This window comes from Kogia breviceps, chromosome 6 (assembly GCF_026419965.1).
Source record: "Kogia breviceps isolate mKogBre1 chromosome 6, mKogBre1 haplotype 1, whole genome shotgun sequence".
Classification (NCBI taxonomy): domain Eukaryota; kingdom Metazoa; phylum Chordata; class Mammalia; order Artiodactyla; family Physeteridae; genus Kogia; species Kogia breviceps.
In genome coordinates this window covers 35,349,647-35,376,917 of record NC_081315.1, presented here as the reverse complement: position 1 = coordinate 35,376,917, position 27,271 = coordinate 35,349,647, and the positions used below count along the sequence as shown (strand labels likewise).

General features: G+C 36.2%; 1 protein-coding gene across 1 annotated transcript in view; it reads right to left on the bottom strand.

Annotated features, from left to right (window-relative positions):
• Positions 1-22,157, bottom strand: part of TMPRSS11D (transmembrane serine protease 11D) — a 55,923-nt gene extending 33,766 nt beyond the window's left edge. The window contains exons 1-3 of the mRNA XM_067036245.1: positions 22,067-22,157; positions 8,507-8,656; positions 6,515-6,633 (exon numbers count right to left, since the gene is read on the bottom strand). Coding sequence (XP_066892346.1) covers positions 6,515-6,633; positions 8,507-8,656; positions 22,067-22,157 — 360 coding nt within the window. The remainder of the gene's footprint in view (positions 1-6,514; positions 6,634-8,506; positions 8,657-22,066) is intronic.
• Positions 22,158-27,271: the final 5,114 nt, after the last annotated feature.

Below are 27,271 nucleotides of genomic sequence, written 5' to 3'. Positions count from 1 at the left end.
GGCCTCTCACTGTTGTGGCCTCTCCCGTTGCGGAGCACAGGCTCCGGACGCACAGGCCCAGCGGCCATGGCTCACGGGCTTAGTTGCTCCGCGGCATGTGGGATCTTCCCGGACCAGGGCACGAACCCGTGTCTCCTGCATCGGCAGGCGGATTCTCAACCACTGCGCCACCAGGGAAGCCCTTCAAATATTTTTGATTATGCACTCTTATGGGTAATACATTTTGTGCATGTGTGGGCAAACCACGTTTATAAATTATACACATGTAATAATACTGTTCTACTAACAATATGAATTATAAAATATTGACAAAATTAGAAATTAAAAAGGCTGAGTTACAGAACAAACATTTAGGTATTTTATTCCATTTATTTTTTAATAGTAATATATTCAGTGTTAACAATATGACTGGATAGAATTTATAATTTTTGAAACACTGTGATAAAATGACCCAAAGGTATGATTCTAAGTTTAATCTAAATACTTGGTCTGAAGCACTGAAGAAGTTTCCACACAATTATGTGGCTCCAGATGCATGAAGTTCATTGGCAGAACTTAATAAATCATGACACTAAGTTGTCAGTCCCACCAATCATGCAAGGGTTTTGTTGAAGTTCAGCAAGTGACTTTCCATCTTCCCTGATTTCAATTGGCTACCCTTTTAAATCAAATCAAAGGAGTTTCATTAAATTTATATACATATTTTAAGGAATGTGTTCAAAATCAACCAAACATGGTAGGTAATTTTTGTCTCCCAGATTTTTATGTGTGCATGTCTAAGCCCTTAATTTTCAGTAAAACAAAACAACTGAACTCAATCACCTAATGCTGGACACATTGTTAAACATGTATTTCCAAAGTTTTCTCTTATTTATTTAAAAAGCAGTTAATTTCTCACACTTATACCTTGATGGGACAGGATGTATGTGTGTGTGTGTGTGTGCGTGTGCGTGTGTGTGTGTGTGTGTGTGTGTGTTTAAACATCTTCTAAGAAGCATTGCTTAACCTGGCAGTATGGCTCTAGCCAGAAATAGAAGATTGTCAGTTCTTATGTTACCTAACTGTTCATTTACTTATTCATTATTGTATATTGCATATCCATTACCGCATATGAGGGTTATCTTCAAATTGCAGGTTTTTAAATTTATTTGTGTTTTGCAGGATTCTTCTCAGTCCTCATATTAATTTGGGGGGAGGTTTAGTTTACTTTTAGAGCTAGATAATATAATTTTAAAATCCAGTGGAAACTGTGTATCATTTAAATCTACTGAGAGCCGGTAAAAGTGTGCTGATGCCCAGTCAGTTCTACTGTGTTACTGCCCACCCCATCCCTCAAGATATTTTCACACACATTGTGTGGAACTACTTGACATAAAACCAAACAAAGGTGCCAGTGCCAATCCATTTGTTAAATTGTAACAAAGCTAAGTTTATTCATTTGTTCCTTCACTCCTTCTCTCCCTATTTTCTTTTTCTTCTTGTTTAAAAATATTTTGGTAAAAGAGAAAAACACATGTAGAGTGACATTTGAGTATTTTCTTCCATGACTCCAATAAAATTATTGTGAATCCCTCCCTGGTATGACAGCTCCATCTTGGAGACCATTGTGGGCTTCATCCTGACAGTATTCACTTACTCATCTATAAAAATTACATGCCCATTGTGAGTTGAAGGTTAGATGATATATGTAAAAGTGCTTTATGAACTCTAAAGTACTATATTAGAGTATTATTCAAAGTGTTTCTACAGAAGTATGAATAAATGAGATTAACTGTAGAAATCATACATCAGACGAATTTCAAGGGGACTCTTTCTCTGCCAGATGTTTCGTTATAAAGCCACAGTAAATAGTTGCGTACTGGTACAGGCAAAGACTAATCAGTGAAAGAGAGGGGAGTACAGAAAAAAGAAAAGGAGGAATTTAGTGTATGATAAAGATGGCACAACAAATAAATCCAGTACACTATTTAATGTACTGTTTTGGTACCACCACCTAGCTCTTTTAGGGGAAAAAGCTGGATCTCTATCTTATTACAAAATAAATTACAGGTGAATCAGATAAAATTGATAATTTTGGCTACCTAAAAAATTAAATCTATATGGCAGTAAAAAAAAAACCCCTGGATTATAAACAAGGTTGAAAGTCAAATCTCGTTAGAGAAATATATGCAAATGAATGACAGGCAAATTTTAATATTTTAACAGGAATTTTTTTCCCCAGATTTATATAAAAACACAAAGGCTCCAGTAAGAAAATGGGCAAGGTCATGACCAGGCAATTCACAAATGAAATTATAAAAATGACCTATTACTATAGGGAGACAGATTAAATCTTACCAATAATCAAAGAAATGCAAACCAAAATAATAGTGAGATATCACTTCTTACCTATTGAATTAGCAATTAATAAGATTTACAATGCATAGTGTTAATGCTGTGGGGGAAAAAAGCATACCTATGCATACTTATATACTGGTGGTAAGAATGTAAACTGGGGCACTACTGGAGTGCAATCTAGAAATTAAAATAAATGTTAAAAATGCATAGATCACTATATTGATATAAACAAATGGTTGAAACTAGACAAACAGAAGAATTTCACATATTCTTTAAATATTCAAAGCATAACTCATTACTCCTCCACTTCTTATGTGTGGCCTGTACATACTGTCTTTCTTCCAAAGAGTATAATATGGAAAAGGGAGGGAATAACTTTACAGTGTAGAAATCTGGCCAACGCTACTTCAGCCAGGTGATCAAGGTCAACAGTGGTAAGTCATGTTGATATTATGTACCCCACTTCATATGATGTAATGAAAATGACCCTTTTCCTCTATAGTCTTCCTCCTTAAAACCACAAACCCCAGTCTAACCATAAGAAAAAACATCAGAAGGCCTCCAATTGTGGGACATTTCTACAAAATACCTGACTAGTATTCCTCAAAACTGTCAAGGTTATCAAAAACAAGGAAAATCTGAGGAACTGTCATAGTCTATAAGAGCCTAAGGAAACATGACAACTGTAATTTGCTATCCTGAATGGGATCAGGAAATGGAAAAGAACATTAAGTAAAAGCAAAGGAAATCTGAATAAAATACAGAATTTGGTTAATAACAATGTATTAATATTGGATCATTAATTGCAATAAATATACTATTGTAATATAAAATGTTAATCATAGTGGAAACTGGGTGTGATGTATATGAGAACTCTATATTATCTTTGCAACTTTTCTATGAATCTAAAATGCTTCTAAAATAAAATCTTTATTAAAATTGAAGAAGAAATTTAAAAATCTCTAGAGAGAAATTTAAAAATGCATAAACCCTATATTCTGATAATTCTTCTTCTGGGAATATGTCCCAAGAATATAATCACTCAGGTGTGCAAAGATGTATCAACAAGACTGGTCATCAGAATATTGGATACAATAGTGAAAAAGTGGAAAATTTTGAACATCTGTCAACAGAGGACTGGTTAACTAAAATATTGTACCTTTACACACTATAATACTATTTAGTTATTTAAAATGGTGTATTTCTTCATTGATACTTAAATACCTCTATGACATTTTTTTGAGAAAAAAGTAGTAGTAAACAAGCATATATAGTCTTATTCCATTGACAGAAAATTATATGTGTTCGTACATGGATGATTATGCAGTTTTCATGAAAAGTACTTGGAACATCAAAATATTAATAGTGGATATATGAGTATTGAGATTTTGTGCATATTTCTTTTTCTTTATATTTCTTAATGCCCTGACTTTTCTACTTTTTTATATTATCTTTACAACAAAAGACAATACTAAAATTATTTTCATTTTGGTAACACTTTATACATTACAATTTACTTCATAGACCACTTTTGAGAGTAACTTAAGAATAACAAATTAGATTGTATAATTTTTTTGTCATTGGGATTGGGTTTTAAAGATTTACTGAATATCTTCCAAATGTGCTGGTAGTACTTTTGAAAAGAAACTTATTTTATGTTTTTCACATTGCTGAATATGTACGTTGTGCTTCATGCCTTATGCCATTTCTCTCCATTATCAGTCTTTTGCAATTTTACATATGCTCTATGAAGGATGAGCTGACCTAACGTATCTGATCTGTCTGGCAGGAACTGAGTGACCTCTTTCGGGCTGAGGATATCTCTGGCATCTTGCTTTAACGACAAATAGTTGGGTTCTAATTCCCTATAATGAAGCTGGGATTCTCAATATACACACTTTCAGTTTGCTCCCTTTTATTAGACTGGGTAAACAGCTGAAACATTACATGATGTCTTTGTGTGGATGTGAGGACTTCATTATGAATAACTGTTCTCAGACTGTCCTCCTGAGATGTTTGTCTCTAGTATCTTCTTCAAGAAATTTAAGAAAGTCTCTTGCAGTGTTAATCACAAGAAAATCTGTTCAGATTTGCATGTTGCCCTCTGCCTGAGACAGAGGTACTCACAGGCTCTTTGTATTTGTCTGCGTAGTTTGCATTTGTGTGTGTATTTGTGGGGTCCAGCCTCAGAGTAGTATTACTAACCCAAGCACCGATTATTGCATAAATCAGCACCTTTCAACATCTAAACTGTGTGGGCAGTTAGTCGTGAAGTAATTCATTACTAATGACAAAGTACCAAAGTTTTTAAAAGCTGGCATTTTTAAATAAATGTGAATAAATTTAAGGATATTCTTTAAATACTAAAAAAAAAAAAAAAAAAAAGAATGTCTCTTGGTTTAAAGTCTAAACAATGGGCTCTCATGCTGCAAATGATATAACTAAATATTCCTGTTGATTTTTTAAGAGCAGGTTGGGAAGAGAAAGTAGGAAGTTGGGGAGGAGGATTGCTTTGGTAAGCCTAAAATGGAAGTTTTATTTGCATTTCCACATTTTCTGGAATATACCCTAATTCAAGTTTTAAACCCTTGGCTTTCTTCTGGACCACCATAATGAGCTTCTAACTAGGCTTACTGTGTGTAGGCACTTCTCTTTATAGTCTAATTTTTACATTCGGAACATGAATCTCTCAGATCCTGTTTGCATCATTCTGCCTCTAGCTCAAGACTTTCTCTCTACAAGATAAAGCCCAAACTTTTTAGCTAAGCACATTCTCCTCTCTATGCCTTGACTTATATTTTAGCTGTGGTGTGCCCTGCTCATTCTAAAAGCTAACCTGAAAAGTCATCTTTTATAAGATGCTGTCTCTGATCTTCCTAATAGGATATCATTTATCCTCTTACCACAAACTTACATCTGCGTTGCTCTCATGTCACATACTCACTGTATACCTTATATTATAAATATTTGTAAGCTTGTTTAATCTCCCATGTTAGACTAAGTTCCATGAGGGCAGATCCAATATCTACTCCACTTTTTGTTACATCCACAGCATTTGACAGGATTGATGTTTAATAGAAGTTTATTGAAGGAACAGGAGGCTCCCACTTCTGACATAATAAACTGATGTTCCCCAATATTAACCCTACCTCTACCTCCTGGCCTAGATTCTGTTCCCAGGTTATTCTGATTCAGCTGTTTATTCTGATTAAACATTTAAATAATATACTAACTTCCCTTGCTCTAATTTAATGCTCACCAAGAACTTTTCTCAATACTTGGCTCCCAGTGTAGTTTGCCCCTAGGGGAAAAGGGTGTTAGACAAGCAGATGATTCAGTCCCCCAGCCATGATAATTCTCATTATAGATTAATTCAGTGGTTCCCAGAGTGTGGTCCCTGGACCATAGCATCAGCATCACCTGGGAACTTGTTAGAAATGCAAATTCTAACTACTGAATCAGAAACTCTGACACTACGGCCTAGAACTCTATTTTTAATAAGCCTTCGAGGTGATTTTGCTAAAGTTTTAGAACCATTGGATTAGTTTATAACCTTAGGAATCTTAGAAAACGTAAGGGTAAGTGAGCAACCCTGAGATTGTTCAGCTCTGACTCTTCAGGGCTGAAGGCCAAACCCTGGTCTGTGATTAAACCAGTGCTAAGGGTCTGCTTGTGAGGTTTCCTGGTAAGCAGCCTGGTGGCCTTTTCAAGTGAGAGCCCAGGCTTTGTTTGTATATTTTCTATGTCGATCACTGAACCAAAGTATGACGTTCTCCAAACTATGTTAATATGTATTTTAACACCTACTACCTGTATGTTTAGTTGGACAAGAAAAAAGGAAAGAAGGCAAAATGAAAAGGATTTAAAAAGACAATCTCGAGGGTAGGAAAAATGCTCAAATTGCATAAACAATAGATTTCCAATCTTTGAAGTCATAATCATAAAAAATATGTTTACTCATGACCTAAAACTTTTCACTCATGATGTAAGAAAATATGAATAAGAACAAGTGTACAAGCAAACTGACTTGGAAAAAGCACAACAAAACACATCTTTCACCATTCAGGGAGGAGAATATGTAGAGCATCTAGGAGTTGCAAATATATCACAAAATATTAGGTTTATTATCATAATTGTTTTATGATATAATAAAGAGGAAATGCAAATATTAACTTACCATAGACTCAATTCTTGCACTCAGAGTCCTATATTTCTGTGTAACTGGTGAATTTAGCTCATCACTATGTTGAACATTTAGGATTTGAAAGCTGCTACGGTAAAAGTAATATTTTTGATCTGTAAAAGAAAAGGCAGAATCAATCTCACATTACTAAGTACTTTAATCTGTATTTTATACAGGATTATGGGAGGCTATGTTATACAATCAAAAAAAATTGATTCCCTTGAAAGGAAACTCTAAATATAATGTAACTATAATAAAATTATTTTTCTTTCAGTTTTTTAAAAGATTGGCAATGCTGGAACTGTTAAAAATGCATGAAAATCAGAGCAGCATTATTTGAGAAATTAAATTGTTCAGTAGTATCATAATTTTCATTCTTAATATATTTTAGGGAGATTTGTGATTACAGATTTATTCATTCAGGAAATATTAATGTCTATAATACACTATTATTTATCATTAAGGAATAAAGTAATTCTGAATAGTTTTAAAAATTATTTCAAATACTATTCTTTCTAGAGGAATTAGTGACTTATTGGTTCTCTGGATTAAGCTAGAAAATAACTGTTCTGGCAAGAAAGCTAATCTGGTTGTTCAATGTGAACTATTTCCATCAAAAAGGGTCTTCCAATGGATATATTAAGCTATGTGAAGGAAATAAAAATTCCTAAAACATACTTGTCCTTACCTTAGAAACATTATGAACATGGACATAACCTAACCTGTCTCAGGAAAAAAATTCCCTGCTTCCATTTGATCATTCATATACATAATATATGCAGAGAAATACCTCAATCAGGGAAAGCATTTGAGATCCTGGGGATAGGTTGTGTGGTCCTTTGTGGCAGAAGGACAAGTCTTTCTAGGGCCATGAGTGGTCACTGGTATACACTTTGAAGAGAACTTACTTAAGGCTTCGCCCTTTGTGTTTAAGTGTGACAATACAGTGCCGTTAAGAGCGAAAATTGATTGGTTTAATCTGAAACTTGATGTTTGTTTTTCCTTCTTCGGCAATTCACCTTGGACATATTTGTCTCTAGGTGATTTGATAGCAAAATGTAGTCAAAAGCAAAATTTAGCCACAACTTTATAATTAGATTGACTGAAAAGATTATTCCTAGTTACTGGAATAAATAGATTTATTCTTGGTCAGTCTCCACACTCACACATACCCATATGCCTTCACACTCTGCCCTGCCCTGCCCCAATGATTTAAATAATTTAACAGGATTATAGCAAAATTTTTAAAAAACAACTCAAAGTGTTTTTTCAGGTGAAGAAAACAGATTATAACGTATATTATCTAGTGAAATTTGACACATTTTATCTACATTAAAACACCTGAAAGAATATTCACTGAGATATTAAGTTGTTTGTAAATGAACAGGGTATATACATTCTTTATATTATTTCTTTGTTTCCTATTTTGATGATGCAATGAAAAATTAAAGAAACTAAGAGAAACAAAAAGGAACAGAATCCTTTTTAAAGTTTGTTTTTAACCTCTTTCTACTTCTTAACTTCAAATTCATCTCCTTTCATAATTGTCCTGCTCCTAGGATTATTTTCGGGAGACAGGTCGTGAATTAACAAATATTTAGGTACATCCAACTTTTAGATGTTGAAACTTAAGGTCCTGGGCAAATTTTAAATGAAGAAGGAAATCATGGTATTAATAAAAAAACAAAACAAGTGAACTCTAGCATCAGAAAAATATTGTTTTTTCCCTTGGCTAGAATAATTCTTGTCTGGGTTTAATGTTGTTTAGTATACTAAAAAAGGCCAAAGGAAAAAGAAGAGAAAAAATACTGAATTAGAGAAAATATAGACATGAACATATATTCAGGGGTATATGAATAAAATATATAATTATGTTGTATTAAGAAATAGAAGTGGCAATAAAAGTGAGAATCCCAAACTTTTAATCTGAAAGTATATTTAGTTAATTCATCTGAAGAGTGGTATTTCCAATCTTCTGGTACTTACCAAAAGCTAAAAAGTAGACAAGTAGAGCTGTGGTCACGGCCAGGAGCACCACAACTGAGACGACAACAAAACATACTATGTATGGATTCAGAGATCTTGAGGCTGATGGCATCCATGCTGGCCTTAGAACAAGGGAAAAATCAAAGGCCACTCATTTCACTCAGAGAAGCAATCATTTAAGTTCTCATGATCATTTTCTGCCTTCCGAAGTCTCTTAGATTGCACATGGCTCTATTATAGAAAACCGATTGTTTTTCTGTTTTTTTTTTTGGTTTTGTTTTTGTTTTTTTTGCGGTACGTGGGCCTCTCACTGTTGTGGTCTTTCCCGTTGCGGAGCACAGGCTCCAGACGCGCAGGCTCAGCGGCCATGGCTCACGGGCCCAGCCGCTTTGCGGCATGTGGGATCTTCCCGGAGCGGGGCACGAACCCGCGTCCCCTGCATCGGCAGGTGGACTCTCAACCACTGCGCCACCAGGGAAGCCCCCGATTGTTTCTTGATAGGAATATAATTCTGGAAATGAAATCTAACTGAACAACACTCTCCTTAATGGTTTTTCTTTCAATTTTTTTTCAGCACTAAAATGTTGACATTTAGATAGTTTGATAAAAGAATAAGGAAATCTGACCTCTGGTTTGCAATTGCTTTTCGTTTTAATGTCAATTGATGAAGTCTCAAGAATAACAACTCTTTCTGTTTTACTACAGCTCCTTCTAAGACCCTATGTTGGACACTACTGTAGTAAGCTCCCTTACCTGGGCACCATCCTCAGGGATGTGCTGAAGAGAGATCATTTTGGGTGGGGAGAGGGGTGGAGGGAGTCAGAACAGTAGCATTTCTCACTGTAATATTCTCTGGGTTATTAAAATGGGGATATGTCTAGAGGCTGAGAGCTGAGATCCAGGAGAGTAATAAGCACCTGTAATTAATTAGAACTGTATCAGCAGCAGAGGATTTGCATAATTTTTTTCACCCATGAAATCATCAACAGCAGTGTAAGCCAATAGATTTGTACTAACAGTATCTGGTATTATATTAGGCATATAATCCAAGTACTTCCTCACGGCCTCTCTCCCTACCACACACACTCACACTGGGGAGGTCACCAGAAGAGCTGAGTGTGAATTCCTGTTTTATCCCTTGTTTGCTTGGAGATCATATTGTCATTTATCTGAGATTTTCTTCATCTGAAAAAATGGGAATAATACTTGCCTCACAAGGCTAATTTGAAGATCAGTGAGGTTATGTTAAGTGTATAAAGTATATATTTCTATTAAATAGGTTATCCACTAGACTGTGAGAACCTTGAGGATAAAGATGGTATTCATGCATATGTTTCTGACAGTTTGTAGGGTACCTGGCATATATAGGTGGTCCATAGATTTATGATATTTATAAATATTTGTTGTATGTGTTAACTTCTGGGTGTGTTTTAGATTTAAAAGCCTTAACAGAGCTGAAAAGCACTTACATTTAGCTAGAATATAGTCAGATTTCCATTTTTTTCTATTTGTTTTGCTAACATTCTGGTATAAGTGGGAAGGGAATGCTCTGAGAGTCAGTGATTCCCAGACTTTAGTTTTCAGAGAAGGGTTGCCTGGTATTGTTTGGGCTCTACCCAACGCACATACTGATGAAAGGGCATCTCCTGGTATTTTACATTGTACCACCTGCACATTGTACTCTATGGCTATGGGACCAGTATCATTTCAGAAGATTATTGGAGGTGGACATAGACTTGCCAACTTTCAATTTTGTTGAATAAACACATTAAACATTCCCCAAATTGACCACACTCAAATATTATTTTTTAATAAAAGGGCATTTAAATTGATAAAAGTAGGAAGGACATAATCTCATAATAACAAATTAGATGAATAATTTAGCTCTAGCTTAATGATGTCTTTTTACTGCATTGCTCTTATTTGTTCATTTTGCTATGCTAATCAAAACTGACTTTCAGTGACACTGGTCTAGAGTCCAACATTTGGGAATGACTAACTGTAGTAATTTTCTAGTAGGATAAAATTGGCCCATTGACATTTGCTGACTTTTTGAGCCTCAGTTTACTCTTCTGTTTCCTACTGGGTTTGTTGTGCCAATGACATGTGGTCACAGTTGCACAGTGTTTGGCATTTGTGAGTTCAATAAATATCAGTGGGTACTCAGCAGGGGAGAGTCAAAAGAAGAGCTGGAAACAAGCCAACCCAAATAAGTTTCATACTGATTGACCCCCTACCTCAACAACAAGGGACTGTATCAATTTACATTCTCACCAACAGTGCAAGAGGGTTCCCTTTTCTCCACCCCCTCTCCAGCATTTATTGCTTGTAGATTTTTTGATGATGGCCATTCTGACCGGTGTGAGGTGATACCTCATTGTAGTTTTGATTTTCATTTCTCTAATGATTAGTGATACTGAGCATTCTTTCATGTGTTTGTTGGCTATCTGTATATCTTATTGGAGAAATGTCTATTTAGGTTTTCTGCCCATTTTTGGATTGGGTTGTTTTTTTGATATTGAGCTACATGAGCTGCTTGTAAATTTTGGACATTAATCCTTTGTCCGTTGCTTCATTTGCAACTATTTTCTCCCATTCTGAGGGTTGTCTTTTAGTCTTGTTTATGGTTTCCTTTGCTGTGCAAAAGCTTTTAAGTTTCATTACGTCCCATTTGTTTACTTTTGTTTTTATTTCCATTTCTCTAGGAGGTGGATCCAAAAAGGATCTTGCTGTGATTTATGTCATAGAGTGTTCTATGTTTTCCTCTAAGATTTTGATAGTGTCTGGTCTTACATTTAGGTCTTTAATGCATTTTGAGTTTATTTTTGTATATGGTGTTAGGGAGTGTTCTAATTTCATTCTTTTACATGTAGCTGTCCGGTTTTCACAGCACCACTTATTGAAGAGGCTGTCTTTTCTTCATCGTATATTCTTGCCTCATTTATCAAAAATAAGGTGACAGAGTGAAGTAAGTCAGAAAGAGAAAAACAAATACCATATGCTAACACATATATATGAAATCTAAAAAAATAAAAATAAAAATAAAGTGGTTCTGAAGAACCTAGGGACAGTACAGGAATAAAGACACAGATATAGAGAATGGACTTGAGGACATGAGGTGGGGGGAAGGGTAGGCTGGGATGAAGTGAGAGAGTGGCATGGACTAATATATACTACCAAATGTAAAATAAATAGCTAGTGGCAAGCAGCTGCATAGCACAGGGAGATCAGCTCGGTGCTTTGTGACAACCTAGAGGGATGGGAGAGGGAGGGTGAGCGGGAGACCCAAGAGGAAAGAGATATGGGGATATATGTATATGTATAGCTGATTCACTTTGTTATAAAGCAGAAACTAACACACTATTGTAAAGCAATTATACTCCAATAAAGATGTTTAAAAAAACCACAAAAAAACAAAAAACAAGGGACTGACTGTATTTCCAGAGGTGAATAGAAGTATCAAGATTTATGAGTGTAGAATGAGATGTTACTAAAACACAAGCCTTAAGTTGGAAGCCAAAATACCAAAAAACAAAAATCATAAGCTGGAGTCAGCATATGCTTTAGCTTGGATGAGCCTCCCATGGCTGTAGAACCGACTTTGCTTCAGTTCATGGAAAACATATTAAACCCAATGGCTAAAAAGCACCATGAGACATGTGACTCAATAAACAAAGGGTGTGGAGCTCAAATTACCTTAATCTCCCAAGCCATAATTAATTACATAATAATAGGTTGTTCCACCTTGTAGAAACTGCTGAAGTAATATCTGCTCTCTTGTTAGTGGTGCAACTTGTCATTGAACCTCTGTATGTGGCTGATTATAAAGCTTATGCCAACACACACTAAATTGTGTACAATATTTGCTTTGCAAACTATTAGAGAAAATACATTTGCTACCACTGTCTGAATTTTGACTCATATTCAGTGGAAATCTTCAAGCAAATACTTTGCTTTTAAAGCATGATCCTGATCAGTAAAATTTTTAGTGGTTGTGTTTAAACAGCAAAACAAATATGCAGTTGTGACATATTTAACCAGCTTCCGCCTCCTTCTTTCTCTCTTTCATTGACTTGGAAAATTACATGAATTTTAGAAAACTTATTCTGTGCTCTTATTATGAGAACCTAAGTGTCAGACTTTATACATGCTTATTGCCTATCTTCATAATAGTCTTGTAAGATGGGTATTCGGTTCCCTATTTGGAAGATAAGAAAACTGAGGTTCAGAAAGCAAGTAACTCAGGAGTGACAGAGCTGGAAATGGAAACCAGGGTGTTTAGAATAAAAGAACATGGACTTCCTCTGATGTAGACTTCCTCCCTCACACTGTAAGAGACGGAAAAAATTTTGGGACTCCTATATCTTGTGACATCACTTGGAGGAAGCAAAGGGAATCAACATCTGTTGAGTGCTTATTAAATTGAGTGCTAGGATTTTGTTCTTACACATAGTAAATATGCAATAAAATAATTGTTGATTTAATTTTAATTTGAAAGTACACCTTACATTAATATATCAGTTTTATGTAGGAATACTAGTTAACTTCTGCCATTGACACATAGTTAGAAGCAATATATGGTTGTGGATTAATAGAGTCACTTGGCAATAATTTTCCATTATTTGTAAGAATAGAGGAAAATAGCGACAGGGTAATTGCAAATTCAGATATACATAGTATGTCTGTAGAGGACTTTTAGACAATTTTGTATCCATTTAAATAAGATTTCAGGTATGATAGTAACAAAGATTTGGTCCACGGTTGTTTTCTCCTGATGTGTATTCTTCCTCAATGATCCCATCCTATGCCCTGGTTTCAGCAAGCATATAATAAGGTAATATTTTCTAAGATAGATCTTCAGCCCAGACTTCTGTCTTTGAGCTCCACATCATTATTTTCAGTTATGCATTGGACATCTTATGGATGTTTTAGAACCTCCTTAAATATAACAGTTCAGTTCAAAACTGAACTTGCTATCTTTTTCTCCAGCCTGCACTCATGTCCCACTATTTCTAATATTGGTGAATGTCACTACCATCTATCTGGTACCATTAAAGATCCAGGAATTAGCTGTACCTGCTCCCTCTTGGTAAGTTCCCACATTCGAGAGGTCATTGGTGCTTATACCTACTCCTTAAATCTTTCTGTCTATCACTTCTATCTCTTTCTTAATTCTGGCTGCTATTATTTTGTATTATGTGAAATACCTCTTAAATGTTCTCCCTTCTTCCGTTATCAAGAGACATTTGGTGAGTGCCTGCAATGTTCTAGGCAAAATTTAATTTCTGGGAATACAATGAAAAGAAACAATCATAGCACTCCTAATAATGTGGGGAGAGAAATGAGTAAGATAAATAAATAAAATAAAGGGAAAAAAAAGGAAAGGAGTAGGAAGAAGTATAAGTATGGGGTGCTGAAAATTTAGAGTGGCCAGGAAGGGCTTTGCTGAGGAGTTGACATTTGAGTAAAGATCAGAAGGAGGTGAGTGAACAAACCATGAAGATACCAGGGGGAGAATTATCTAGGCAGATAAACAGCAGTTTGAAGGCCCTGGAGCAAGGAGCTCATGAGGTAAATTTGAGGACCAGCAAGAGAGGCAGCTGAACTGGAGTGGAGTGAGAAAGTTAGGGGTGGCGGATACTGGAGGAAAATAATGTCAGAAAGATAATGATCAGGGAGTCAGTGGTTTGGGGAAGATCACTTAAGGCTTTGAAAGTAAGGACTTTGGTCTTTATTCTCAGTGAGACAAAGTCTTTGAGGGTTTTGAGCAGAGACTGACCTCAGATCTATTTCTTCAATAGGATCACTCTGGGTACTTTGCGGGGCATAGTGGGCCTGGATGGTGTGGGAGACCACTTAGGAGGTCATTAAATAATCGAAGTGAGAGACGATGGTAGTTTAGACAAGGGTGGTAGCAGTGGAGGTGGTAAGAAGTAGTCAGAGTGTGGATATATTTTGAATTTAGACCCTAGAGGATTTGCTGATGATTCACTTATGAGATGTGGGAGAAAGAGAAATCCAGATTGAATTCAAGATTTTTACCTCTTTCCAATGAATTCAAGATTTTTGCCTCTTTCCAATCAACACTTTAAAATCCTTCAAGGGATTTTTAAAAATGTAGATCTTAGGGTCTGACATCCTCCCCTTCCAATACCTCATTTGAAATTTTTCTATAGCTCATCAAAATCCTCAGATGGCATTCAAATCTTCCATGGCATTTAAAGCCAATCATATCACCCCTGCAGCTTCATCGTCTGCCACATCTTCACCTTCCCACTTGACCCCAGCCAGATCAAATGTCACAGCCCCTTCTGTATGTGATGTCTTTTGCATGGAAAATGTCATACCTGGTTAATTCTCATTTTATCCTTAAAATAATTTAAACGTCTTTCATTTCCCTCCAGGTAGTTACCTTTTTTTTCTCATCTGATCTCATAGTGCTCAATGAATTTCTCTGTTACAGTCCCTTATCCCCTCATGTGCCTGCATCCACATCTAGGCTGTAACTCATGAAAGGTAGCGATGCATCTTGTCTGCCAGGATATGCCCCATTCCTACATAATACCCATTACAGAGTCCACATCAGGCATTGCTATGGAAAAATTTATGAATGACTCTGCAAAGAGGGTTTTAAAAAATAATTTTACTATAGTTTGGAGGAACTTTATGGAAGATTGTATGCTGTGCATTCTTATTTTAAATACTGACAAAGATATAGATCAGAGAATAATCTCTGCCATCTATTGAGTGCTTACCATGTACTGGCTGAACTTTTCTACACCATTTAATTTAATCCCTGTTAAAAACCCTTGTTTACAGGTAAGAAACAGAAGCTTACTCAGCTAGTAAGAGAGCTGGAATGCAAATACAGGTCTGTCAAGCTCAGACTACAAATGGCCACTTCAGATGGGAGGAAGTTTTCTGTTAATCATCACGTTGTTGTTATTAATTTCTGTCACACTTACTACCTTACTGTTGATACTAAGAAATGGAAAGTTCAAAAATATTTCTATAGCCCTTGTATTACAGGATATACAAACACATATATTTGAGTGTGTATTTACATTTTATGTTGGAGTTATGAAGAATATGAGAAATGGTTCCAAAGTAGAGGAACTTACTCTATTTTAGTCCCTTACATTAACTTTGGATGGTGTCACAAGGCAGGCAATAGAGACTATAAAATTCAATGATTTAATTTTTTAAGTTGAGAAATACTTGTTCAAACAAGGTCTTGAAAGGCTTGGAAGCTTAATGATTAAAACAGATGAAAATGGAGTAGCTTCTCTGTTTGATTTTGAGTTGTGGGAAAAGGACCCCTTCCTATTTCCAGCAAATCACTGATCTAGTCCAACACTTTTATTTATTTCTTAACTTTTTTTTTTTTTGGTTGTTCTTGATAACCTTAGGTGTGCTCCGAAAGAAAAGAGAGACACAGGATTATTCAGGATTGCACAACTGTATGATGGTAGAGTAAATGCTATAGTTTTAAGACTTCTGGCATATGTTTGTTTTATTAAAACATGATGCATTCTGAAAACTCTGGGTTCATATGGAAGAAAAGATTTCTATCCTTGAATCACAAATCCACATTTTATGTGCATGTACCTCTGGAATGCACTACACTACTTTCTTTTTTTTTTTTTTCTTTTGCCCTACGCGGGCCTCTCACTGTTGTGGCCTCTCCCGTTGCGGAGCACAGGCTCCAGACGCGCAGGCTCAGCGGCCATGGCTCACGGGCCCAGCCGCTCCGCGGCATGTGGGATCTTCCCAAACCGGGGCACGAACCAGCGTCCCCTGCATCGGCAGGCGGATTCTCAACCACTGCGCCACCAGGGAAACCCACATTACTTTCTTTTAATTCAATGCTTTACCTTCCAACTTAACTTTATCTTGGGTAACATTTAAATAAGTTTATATTCCTTGAGGATATACAGCACTTTATACCAGTTGAGGATACAGAGACTGGGCAATTGGTAAGGGACCTGAGCAAGCCTATACAATGCTTTTGTGAGAATTAGGAAAAGGCAACTTCTCTGGGAAACAGAGACAGTGGTGTTTCTTGGTCTGCATGCAGCTCTACTCTGGGGTAGACACCTTGGCAGGGAGCATAGGCACCATCTAGGCTTCCAGTCTCTCCCTGAACCAGCATTTCTGTGCATTGCACAAACTACACAGCTGTGTACAACAGACCTGAAATGATGTGTCAAAGCTTTGGAATCTGCTGCTAGTAGGAAAAGCCAATCTAGGCTTCATTATTTTCTCATAAAGTTTGCAAATTGATATGGATAAATGACTAATAGGTATTATATAAGCATGTGCCTATGTTTGCATGTATGTAGTAGTTCAGTTGGGGGGTTGATGATGGTTCAGGAGAACCTGCTGCCAATGAAGCCAAGAGTGTGGGCTCAGTAGCTTCACAGGCTAGTTAAGTTCTTCCTTTCTTAGGACTCAGGCTGTATCCTGGAACTCAGGCTCTTTTTAACAGATCCAGACCACAGAATTAACCCCATGAGAGAGTGTGGCCATAATAAGACAAATCCATCCTTATTGCTGGGGGAAAAATTAATTCCTTCTCTATGATGCTGTATTCATACTTTGTCTAATTGGTTCTAAATTTGAAGGAATCCATTTTTCATATACTGGAAGTTCATGGACATTTTTTTTTTTTTTTGGAGCAGAAAAAGGTTTATTTCACGGCCAAGCAAGGAAAATGGGCAGCTCATGTTCAAAAGCTCAGAACTCCCATGGACATTCTTTCTCCAGTTTATTATTATTATATCATTGAAATATATTTTAAGATGTTTTACAGCAATTGTTACTTGATTTAAAAAATTCACTGAGTTCTAGTGTTTGAGGATAGATCTTGGGCTGCATTAAACAATTATTGGAGAAGGGAAAAATTACAGATTATACTTCAGCATAGTATATCAAGTTTTAATTTACTTGGACCCAGCTACATTGAAAAATAGTTCCAGTTTTGTAACACATTCTTTGTTAATAATGTTCACTTTACATTTCTGCAATAAGTAAGTAAATTAAAAATTATTTCTTTTTGAGATTTCCTTCATTCTAATATCAGTCATGTTTTTGAAATGAAAGACCTGAGATATAAAAGATTCCTTTCATTGACTTTAAACTTCTGAGCATAGTGTTTAATTCCTGCATTGTAAAAGACTTCTAAGGAGATGTAGAAAGAGAACTGGAGTTAGGAGATGTGGATTCAGGTTCTCTCTCTGTCAAATCTAAGCTATGAGGTCTCATGTAAATCATAATTTTTTCAAACTCCAGCTGTCTTATTTTAAAAATTGATAAAACAATACCTTCCCTATCCAAAGAGAACAAAATAAAATGTATGTGACAGTTATTTGTAAACTTCTGAAAAAGTTTTTCAGAATATAAGGCATTATTATAGGGACAACTGAAGTATACTAGAAAGATCTCAAGAACTGAAGATTGTTATTCCAGTAACTGTTGAGTGATCTTGAATGAGTCCTTCTAACATGGTGGAGTCTCAGTTGCCCCAGCTGTACCATGGTGATAACAATACCCACTGCACAGTATTTTGTGAGTATTAAAGCAGATATATGCATGCTATATAAACTATAAAGTGCTAAAGAAGCACAAGGCACCTTTGGAGTAAGTAGCAATTGTTTTCATTAATCAATTTAATCTTATTTATTACCCTCTGTTCATATTTAATTTATACTATCAAGAGAAGAAAATGTATTTCATTTAAAATATTCAATTTTACCTATTTACCTATTCTACTCTATCTCCACTTTTTTCAAGCTTACTTTATACACATTCTTTTTCAGAGATGACTTCTAATTTATATCTTTAGTTGTAATGTTTTTCATGAGCTCCAATTTCTTCCAACTGACACCTGGGTGTTATCACATATATACCTTAGACCAAAGGAAAGGAACATGTCCACAGCTGCCTCTACTGAAGTCCTTTTTGTAGTAGAAGAAATTTAATATTAGTTTTCTACTCTTCTTATGTAGTCATTAATTCCTTTATTCAGAAATATTTATTGGTTTTACATGCCTGTTATTTTGCCAGACATGTAAAAATAAATAAAATTCCTTAAATATCTTTAGAGTGATAGGTAAAAAGTGGCACATAAGCACTCCAAATGCTATAGAAATTGAGAGGTCAGAGAAGTAACTTTTGGTTAAAGGAAAGATAAATTGTTTCCAGTCTTCATGGAAGATGTGGCATGTGAGCTATGCTTTGCAGGATGGGCAGGACTTCTGAGTAGATGAAGAAACAAGAACAGAAGAGATAGAAAGTGCAAAGTGTGCTTGGGAAATAGTAATTGGCCCTGTATTGTATGTATAGATTAGTAAACGGAAACTAATCTGGAAAACTAAGATCAGTCAAGATTATAGAAGATACTAAGTGTGATGGATTTGGAGTCTTTGCTTGCTTTAGGACATAACTGCGGTTTTTGAAATGAGTAGTTACAGAAAAACAGTAGTGTTGTAGAAAGGCTAATCTGGCGGCCTGATTGGGCCGCAATGGGAGGGAGTTGGGAGGCAGGAGGTCTTACTGGGGAGACTAACTCATTAGTCCGTGAACGGGATAGGATGGGCCTAGGGCCTTGCAGAGACTGTGGGATGGAAAGGGAGGGATGGAGGGAAATATGGAAGATGGAAAACTAGGATCAGTCCCTGATAGAGAATTCAGTGCCAGAGGCAAGAGGAGCAGCCCAAGATAAGGCTGAAGGCTCAGCCTGAGTAACTTAGGAATTAGTTATACTAGTTATATGAATAGACAATTTGAGTTTTTTCAGGTATTTTAATAATATTTACTTTTAGTAACTAGCAGTACTTGTAAGATATTTCCCAGCAATTAGCTGGAAAGGTATGTCTAACCTAAGAAAAGATCTTGGGACTGGAGGTATCCTTTCTGAAGCCATTATCTGAGAGAGAGTAATTTAAAGCTCTGAAAAAGAGAGTATGAAACCAACTCATTTAACTAAATTTGGATTAAAAAAAATACAATGTAAATGTCTAGGCAGATATGCAGACACACATGAATTTGATTTCTTAAAGAACTTCCCATTATTACAGCCTTAGGTATCCAGTAATAAGTGAAAGCACTTGGCATTATGAAAATCAGTATGTGTATATAATTTAGGCAGCCATCAATTAATATTTACTAAACACATATAATTATACCATTGTCCAAAGTGAAATAATTTCTACATATGAGACTAAAAATGCAATGAACCATGACCTAGGGAAAATGAACTTTTATTGTGGCTTACAAATAGAAAAGAAAGAAATACAAAATTTTGTCTGTACTTCTTTAACTAGCCTACACTTTATTTATTTAGATTTTTTTTTTTTTTTGGCTGCGCTGCATGGCATATGGGATCTTAGTTCCCCAACCAGGGATTGAACCTGCACCCCCTGAAGTGGAAGCATGGAGTCTTAACCACTGGACTGCCAGGGAAGTCCTAGCTAGTCTATACTTTAAAGAGGCACGAATAGTCGAATGAAACAACGTAAATGACTACTCATGCTGGGTGTTTGGATGTATGGTTATTTAAACAGTTGATTGATGATTTAATGGAGTCAGAATTGTCCTTCAGTAGCTGATTATTTTGTGTACTTATGGCATGATATAATGAGACCAAGGTCAAAGGTTTCATCACAGATAGATTTTCCCAACCACTTCAGAGCTATAGGCTGAGGTTTTGTTCTTATTTGCTATTTTGCTGGTGTGTTCCTTTTGTAGTACAGACCTGGCCCCCTCACCCCATAAAGAGTAAAGAATTGGAGCATCTAATTAAACAAAATGGTCTTGGCACAAGCTATACCACCAAGGTGCTACATACATCACCCCAATAAGGGCTTCATGCTGAATGCTATGTGCTTTTCTTGTGTGGGCAATATTGTTTTTGCATACTTTCTTACATCTTCAAGATTAAGAATGCTGATGCTGAAATGTTTTTCAGACATCCAAGTAACCCTGGATATTTATCTTGTAATATTTTGTCTCAATTTCTTGGTGCTGCATGGTGATGCTACTTCCATGTATTTCTAATGTGATTCCATGTTTCTTTATATTTTTGACCTTATCTCTTACTTCTTTCTACCTCCATGTTGTGCTCCAAACATCCTGGCACTCTCCATCTCAGGGATTTTGTGCTTGCTGTTCCCTCTCCTTGGAACACTTTTCTTAGGTTTCCCCAGGGGTCCCTCCCTCCCTTCCTTCCTTCAAGTCTTTGCTAAATTGACACCTTCTCAGTGAGGCTTCCCTACTTAAAATTGCTCCTCCTCCCCTAGTACTCTCTACCCTCTTTTCCTGCCTTATTATTTTGCAGAGCACTTAGAGCCTTCTGATATACCATATTACTTATGTAGTTTGATGTCTGTCTCCCCTCATTGATTTAGAAGCTCCAGGAGGGTGGGGATTTTCCCTTCCTTTCCTCCTTCCCTCCTTCCTTCTCATGAATAATGTATTTATTTTAAGAAGACTGGTCCCATTACTGTGGTTTCTCTATATTCAACATATTCAAGAACTGTTCCAAGAAAGGCATTTACTAGAAGCAGGAATTAATTCCGATATTGAAGAGACTGTAAAGGAATGTGACATATACCAAAAGCAAGAGTCTTTGTTCATGAGTCAGGCTGATTTCATAGGCCTTTTCAGGGGAAGAAATTCTTGACTGTGGAAGACTTATCCAAAGAATATCAAAGTTCTTCCTTTTCAAATCATAGCCCTAATACAGCCTTGCACCCATTGTTTTAAAGTAAGCATTTCCAGATACTTGTTTCTGATCTTTCTTTGATATTTATCTTATTTTAGACTAAGGCAGGAGATGGTATATCTGAATTGTCCCACTCATGCTCATTTTCCTCAAGCAGATGGTCTGGTTAAGAGAATGGAATGTACTGCTGAGGAGCGTTTGAGGAATGCTACTGGACATAGATCAGTAAAGCTTGCCAGGTTTCATTTACTCAGTATATACCTGCAAATTCAATAAAAGGGTTAGCCTTACATAATTATTAATAGAGGATATTTGAAGACTCCTAACTGACATAGAGTCAGTTAAAGACTGAAAGGCATATTCTGGTTACTGCTCTGCTAAACTTAATATACACTTGCTTTTATAAGGAAGGCCAACTTTGCTGGAACTATATAGCTGCCTAAAGGTGTGTTCTGATTCTGTAACTGAGATTATGGAGCCTTTTCCATGTGCAAATAGGTACAGTGGCACTAATGGTACACGGTGGCACTGTCTGCAAAGGTGAACCTGCGTAGGTGATCTGAAAACTACAGAACAGGTGAAATACTTCTGGAACTTGACAATGCTGATATTTTAAGAATATTTCTCTAGGAATCACCAAGTACACAAAGTCATGGGAGCAATACTCTCTTGACTCTACCTCTGTCAAAAAACGTGTACCTGGTGTTTCAATACCAACAACTGTAACAGAGAAAGTCCTGACAGAGATTACCTATCTCCTTGCTGATTAATGTTAGGGAGAGCTTAGCATGTACTCTAGAACAGGGGTCCCCAACCCCTCGGCTGTGGACGAGTACCAGTCTGAGGCCTGTTGGGAACTGGGCCACACAGCAGGAGGTGAGCAGTGGGCAAGCGGAGCTTCATCTGCCGCTCCCCATCGCTCCCCATTACTTGCATTACTGCCTGAACCTTCCCCTCCCCTCCACACTGTTTGTGGAAAAATTGTCTTCCACGAAACTGGTCCCTGGTGCAAAAAAGGTTGGGGACCACTGTTCTAGAGGGCACTGTTCTTCTATGTTAGTTTTCCACCTGAGTTCTAGAAAGTGTAGCTAGCTATTGACAGAACCATTGAGCCCAGACTAGTTTCAGAGCAAGAAATAACTATTTAGTTGAAGATTTGCTTCCTTGTCTATTTTCCTCCAAATAGTATATTTTTCCTATAGATTTAGTTTTCAAAAACTAAATTTTTTTTGTTTAGTTTTTTTTTCAAAAACTAAAGAGATCTTTTCCTCTTTCCTTTAAAAAAATTTTTTTTAAACTAAAGATGATATTTAACCTTTATTGGCACCAACATTATTTTGCCATCTTTTTGCAAATTACAAAGACATATTCTTGACACTATAAACATGTGATAGTTTATTGTCAAAACGCTCTTTTAAAAATGTGTATTTGAGGGCTTCCCTGGTGGCACAGTGGTTGAGAATCCGCCTGCCGATGCAGGGGACATGGGATCTTGTCCCGGTCCGGGAAGATCCCACATGCCGCTGAGCGGCTGGGCCCGTGAGCCATGGCCGCTGAGCCTGGGCGTCCGGAGCCTGTGCTCCGCAACGGGAGAGGCCACAACAGTGAGAGGCCTGCATACCACACACACACACAAAAAAATGTGTATTTGAAATTAATTTTTAAAATTAAATGTATCTATTGGGATGATGAAAATGTTCTGAAATTAGGTTTTGGTGATGTACAAATCTGTAAATATACTAGAAACCACTGAACTGTACACTTAAACAAGTGAACTTTATGATACATAGTTACATTTCAATAAAGCTGTTAAAATTGTTTATCTTTTAATGATTCTTAACTTACTGCAATAACAAAATCACCAAACTTTCAAAGAGTAATTGACAGTGAGGGTGGACTTGAACTCACAGAGACAGAAAAGGACTCAATAACTCATTCAGTTCAAGTTTCAGTGCCATTTCCTTGAGAGCAATTCTCATCTAGGTATTGGAATACAGTGGTGTGTTACTGTTAATAACAACAACAATAGCAAACAACTTGTTACAAATAATAGTTAAAGCATCAGAGTTTTGAAATGATTTACTTCTTACACAATTTAGAGCAGATAATTTTAGCATAACATTCCTCTCACTCATTTGTATTTTGTTTCTTCCTTTTTTTTTTTTTTTTTGAGTGGAGTTACAAGGAGTGCATTAGGAATTGCTTATAAGCCTGGTTAGATCCAGAGGGGTATGTCACACATATTACTGTTACTTGTCAGGGTGGAAAAAAAGAACTAAGAAGTCCTAGAAAAAAACTTATATTTAAATTTCAGCTGCTAAATGACAAAAAAGCCGTTCATTTTCTGTGCATTCTGCAATTCTCCTGGGGAATTCCCAATTCCCCAATTTCTTCCTTTCTTAAGCGGCCTGACCTGCCTAGATAGCAGTGTCTTCCAAACTTATTTGAGTTCAGAAACATTTATTTCCAAAATACCTAACATTTTGAGGAGCACAGTGTTCCTGGAACTCAGTTAGGAAAATGCTCCTCTGTGAGTTGTGACTTGCCTAAGGCACTAAAGTGTTTCTGCAGGAGAGGAATGGGAAATCTGTTGCACACCCAGGTTAGAGGGCATGCTCATTCATATTTAAACACACAAAGATACTTCTTGCTGTACCTCTCTCTCCATTTTGAATACTTGGGAGACTACCTTGTAGCTGTTTAGTTGAAGTTGTTTTGTTTAGTACTTCTTATATTTTAATGTATTTATCAATTGCCTATTATGTAAACTTAAACTTAGTGAATCTGGGGTTGGGCCCAAGATTCTGCATTTCCAATAAGCTCCCAGGTGATGCTGATGCTATTGGTCCCAGTACCACACTTTGTGTAACAAGGGTTTTGGATACATTTAGATCAGAGTAGCTCCAAGACAGAACAGAGTGATTTCTACTGAAGACATCCTAGTTTCTTCTCTGTTTCCTAAAGTCCAAGTGTGGAGACAATCCTCTTCTGCTATAAGATCATTATGAAATGTCCAAAACCTTAACTTACTGCTTTGTCAAAATAAAACTAGATACATATTTGCTTTCTATAGAAAATAAATGGGTGAAGTATTTGGGAGCCCTTACTCCTAGCTCATTGTGACCTGATTTGTAATACTAAATTGAAAGTATCAGGATATTCCCTGTTTTATTGTTTCTACAAAGTGTGTCCCAATGAGGTGAGAAATTTGGTACACCACACTCTGGAGAAGCACAAGGCAGCATTTTTTGCCCCAGATGTGTTCATCTTCTAATATTTGATTTGATTATTATATATAGACCCAAATATTTAAAAATTCTAACAATTACCAAGGAGACAATCCTGTTTAATTTGTATAGAGAGATATATACTAGATTTTTAACATTGTTTACTTGGGACAGGTGGGGCAGGGAGGCAAGAAAGGAGGTACAATGAAAAATGGGGTTGAAGAAAGAAAAAAGAAATGTACAAGTTAAGTAAAAATGTATTAGTTAAGGGTCTAAATCAAGAAAGACATTTCAGCACAAACTAGATGAAATAATAAGTTAGTTATCTACTCCATCTTATCCATTATCCAGATGAATCGACTGATCTAAAGAGAGATTAAGTGGTGGTACAGAGATGCCTCTTCATTTTTTTAATCTGTGTCTTTTTTTTCTGAAGTCTTATTTATTTATTTTTCAACCCAGGACATGGTGGGCACTGTATTAACATAGTGTTTATTGAATGAGAGGTGGAAAAATTAATAAATATTGAGTACTTATTATGCCATTCTGCTAGACACTGGGGGCTTTAAAACACTGGCCAATTGTCCTTGCTTTAAGGCACTCATGACTTTCTGAGGGAAGATAAGATATAGCCTATTAGCAGGATTTCATACCCTTGACCATTCCTTTTTATTGAAACACTCTCTTTCTATTAATTTCCATGATTCCACACTCTTTTTATCCTTTGGACTCTGCTTTTAAATGTCTTTTGCTGGTTGCTTCTCCTCTATTCAATCTTAAGAGTCTAGTGTTGCTCCATGCTCTGTCTTTGGGTGTTCACTTTTCTCTCTAGTTGATCTCATTCAGTCAACTTTAACTGCCATCTAAGCTAACAGTTCTCAAGTTTTTGTGTGCGTAAAAATCAGTTGAGAAGTTGGTAAAAACCATGGAACTGGATGGAATCACACAGAAAGTAAGCAGAGCTACAGAAGAAAAGAAGTTATACGTCAAATTACTTAGAATTTGGACAACCGTAAAATGAGAAGGATCCAGTAACATAAACTCAGAGAGTTTGACCAGTGGGATAGGAGAAAAATCAAGAGAGAATAATGTTTTGGAAGCTTTGTGAAGACTGTGTTTCAAGGAGGGAATGATCTGTTGTGAAGCTGTTAAGTAAAATGAACTCTGATATCTGACCACTGTATTTTGCATGATCACTGGAGAGCTAGACAAGAGCAATTTGACAGCTGTGGAGATGAGAATCTGTTTGTAATGGGAAAAGAGAGAATAGGTTAAAGATAAACATGCATACACTCTATGGTCCAGAAAATTCATTTGCAGGAACATACCCAAGAGAAACTCTTGCACATTTTTACCATTGGACCCATTCAAGAATGTTCAGAGCTGTGTTATTTGTAATGGTAAAATCCCCAAACAGTGGACATGTAGGTTATATTATACTCCTACAATGGGATATCATATAGCTGTGAACACGAATAAGTTATTACTATACATCTTATAAAACCTAATTTTGATCCCATGTAATGAATTTAAAATATAGGTAGAACTAAACAGTATGTTCTTTAGGGAAATATATATATATATATATACACACACACACATATATATATATACACATATATATGTATATATATGTGTATATATATATATATATATCATAAAGATAATCAAGGAAATTTAGATACCATGACAGATAACAGTTACAAGGACAGTGTTGGGGGAGGGCAGTTAGTGAACAAGATGTAATTGGGGAGGGGCCCAGAGGGTCTTCTAAAGTACAGTGATACTATTTTTCTTAATAAATGCTGAGTACTCAGAGGCTCATTTTTAAATAAGTCTTTGTGTGTGATATATTTCATAATAAAAAACATTTTAAGTAAAAAAAGTGAATGGGAGAAGAAAACAAATGGAGGCAGTGGGTCTAAACAAAGTTTTACAAGAGTTTTGCTATTAAGGGGAGAAAATGAGAAATGAGGCAATAGCTAGAGAAGAGTTGTGGATCAGGGAGGAATTTTTTTTTTATCTGAAGATAGCATGGTATGTCTTTATACTGATAGGAATATTCCAGCAGAGAAGGAAACTATATGTTTTAATTTGTTTAATTCAGAATTTAAAAATGTCTAGGTTAGAAAAATGTTCGATGGATCTATTTATCCCCTGACTTGAAATTTGAGATCACATATCCTTTTCTTAATCATTGATTCACTTGTTTATACTTCTGGCACATGGATATTGAAAATATTGTATTGAATCTGCCATTTCTTTCTGCTGAGTTATTCATCAGTATAAACTTTTCCAAAGTCAGTTTTATTTTCAATGATCTTAGTTACCCAGTGAATGATTTTAGACTTGGGATGGTACTTTAATTTTATATATCATGAGCACATGCTAAATTTAGACTTAAAGAATACTATGAAAAACTGAAATTATGGCAAGTTTTCTTTGCTCAGGAGAATGAGATCCTTCAAGTTGGAGCAATACCTTTTAAGGAATTGGATTGGGTATCTTTAGGTTCCTTTACAACAACAGATACTGATTCTTGTCTTCATGACTTATTTTAGGGGTGTCAACCGTAGCCACCCCTATGGTGGCATGGAGTGGCATGAGTCAGATGAGTAACAAATTGCTGAGGAAGTAACTTGAGTTCCTTCTGGAGGACAAATTGGCAGTGGATATAAGAGAATTTGCTAGAAAATACATGATTCTAGGGGACTGATTGCAGTCACCATGTATTATGATGCCATCACCACTCCCCAGCCTGTACCAACATTAGAAAAACAAACTGGGGCTTCCCTGGTGGCGCAGCGGTTGAGA